The sequence below is a fragment of the Penaeus monodon genome, chromosome 25, assembly GCF_015228065.2.
Source record: "Penaeus monodon isolate SGIC_2016 chromosome 25, NSTDA_Pmon_1, whole genome shotgun sequence".
NCBI classification, from domain to species: Eukaryota; Metazoa; Arthropoda; class Malacostraca; order Decapoda; family Penaeidae; genus Penaeus; species Penaeus monodon.
Genome location: NC_051410.1, coordinates 34,763,327 through 34,763,693, shown reverse-complemented (window position 1 = coordinate 34,763,693; position 367 = coordinate 34,763,327). Strand labels below are relative to the sequence as shown.

Sequence of the window (367 nt, the reverse complement as noted above, 5' to 3'; positions counted from 1 at the left end):
CAGGCTTACCATTTGACCTCCAAACAGCTGGTTCTCGCCCTGGCTGCTTGTGCTGCTGCCATGCCCTCTCCTGACCCTGGCTTCGTCTACTCCTACGGCCATCCTCTCGTCTACTCCTCCTACCCCGTCGTCAAGACTGTCAAGGCCGAGACCCCCGCCAGCACCGCCCCCCTCGTCTACACCTACGGTCAGTCTCATAGAAGATTTTTTTTCTACACATGTGTCTATATTTTCATCTAAATATTTGCCATATGGTCTTGTAACTAACGTGATATATCGGTTCTAAGAGAATTGCATGACGCATTACCTATGTAAGTTCACAGTTTTTATATGAAATGAACTCGTTATTTCCTCCCACAGGTCACAA

General features: G+C 48.0%; 1 protein-coding gene across 1 annotated transcript in view; it reads left to right on the top strand.

Moving 5' to 3' along the window:
• LOC119589181 overlaps nt 1-367 on the top strand; it is an 8,317-nt gene that overhangs the window by 405 nt on the left and 7,545 nt on the right. The window contains exon 2 of the mRNA XM_037937776.1: nt 28-187. Within this exon, the coding sequence (XP_037793704.1) occupies nt 28-187 (160 nt within the window). The remainder of the gene's footprint in view (nt 1-27; nt 188-367) is intronic.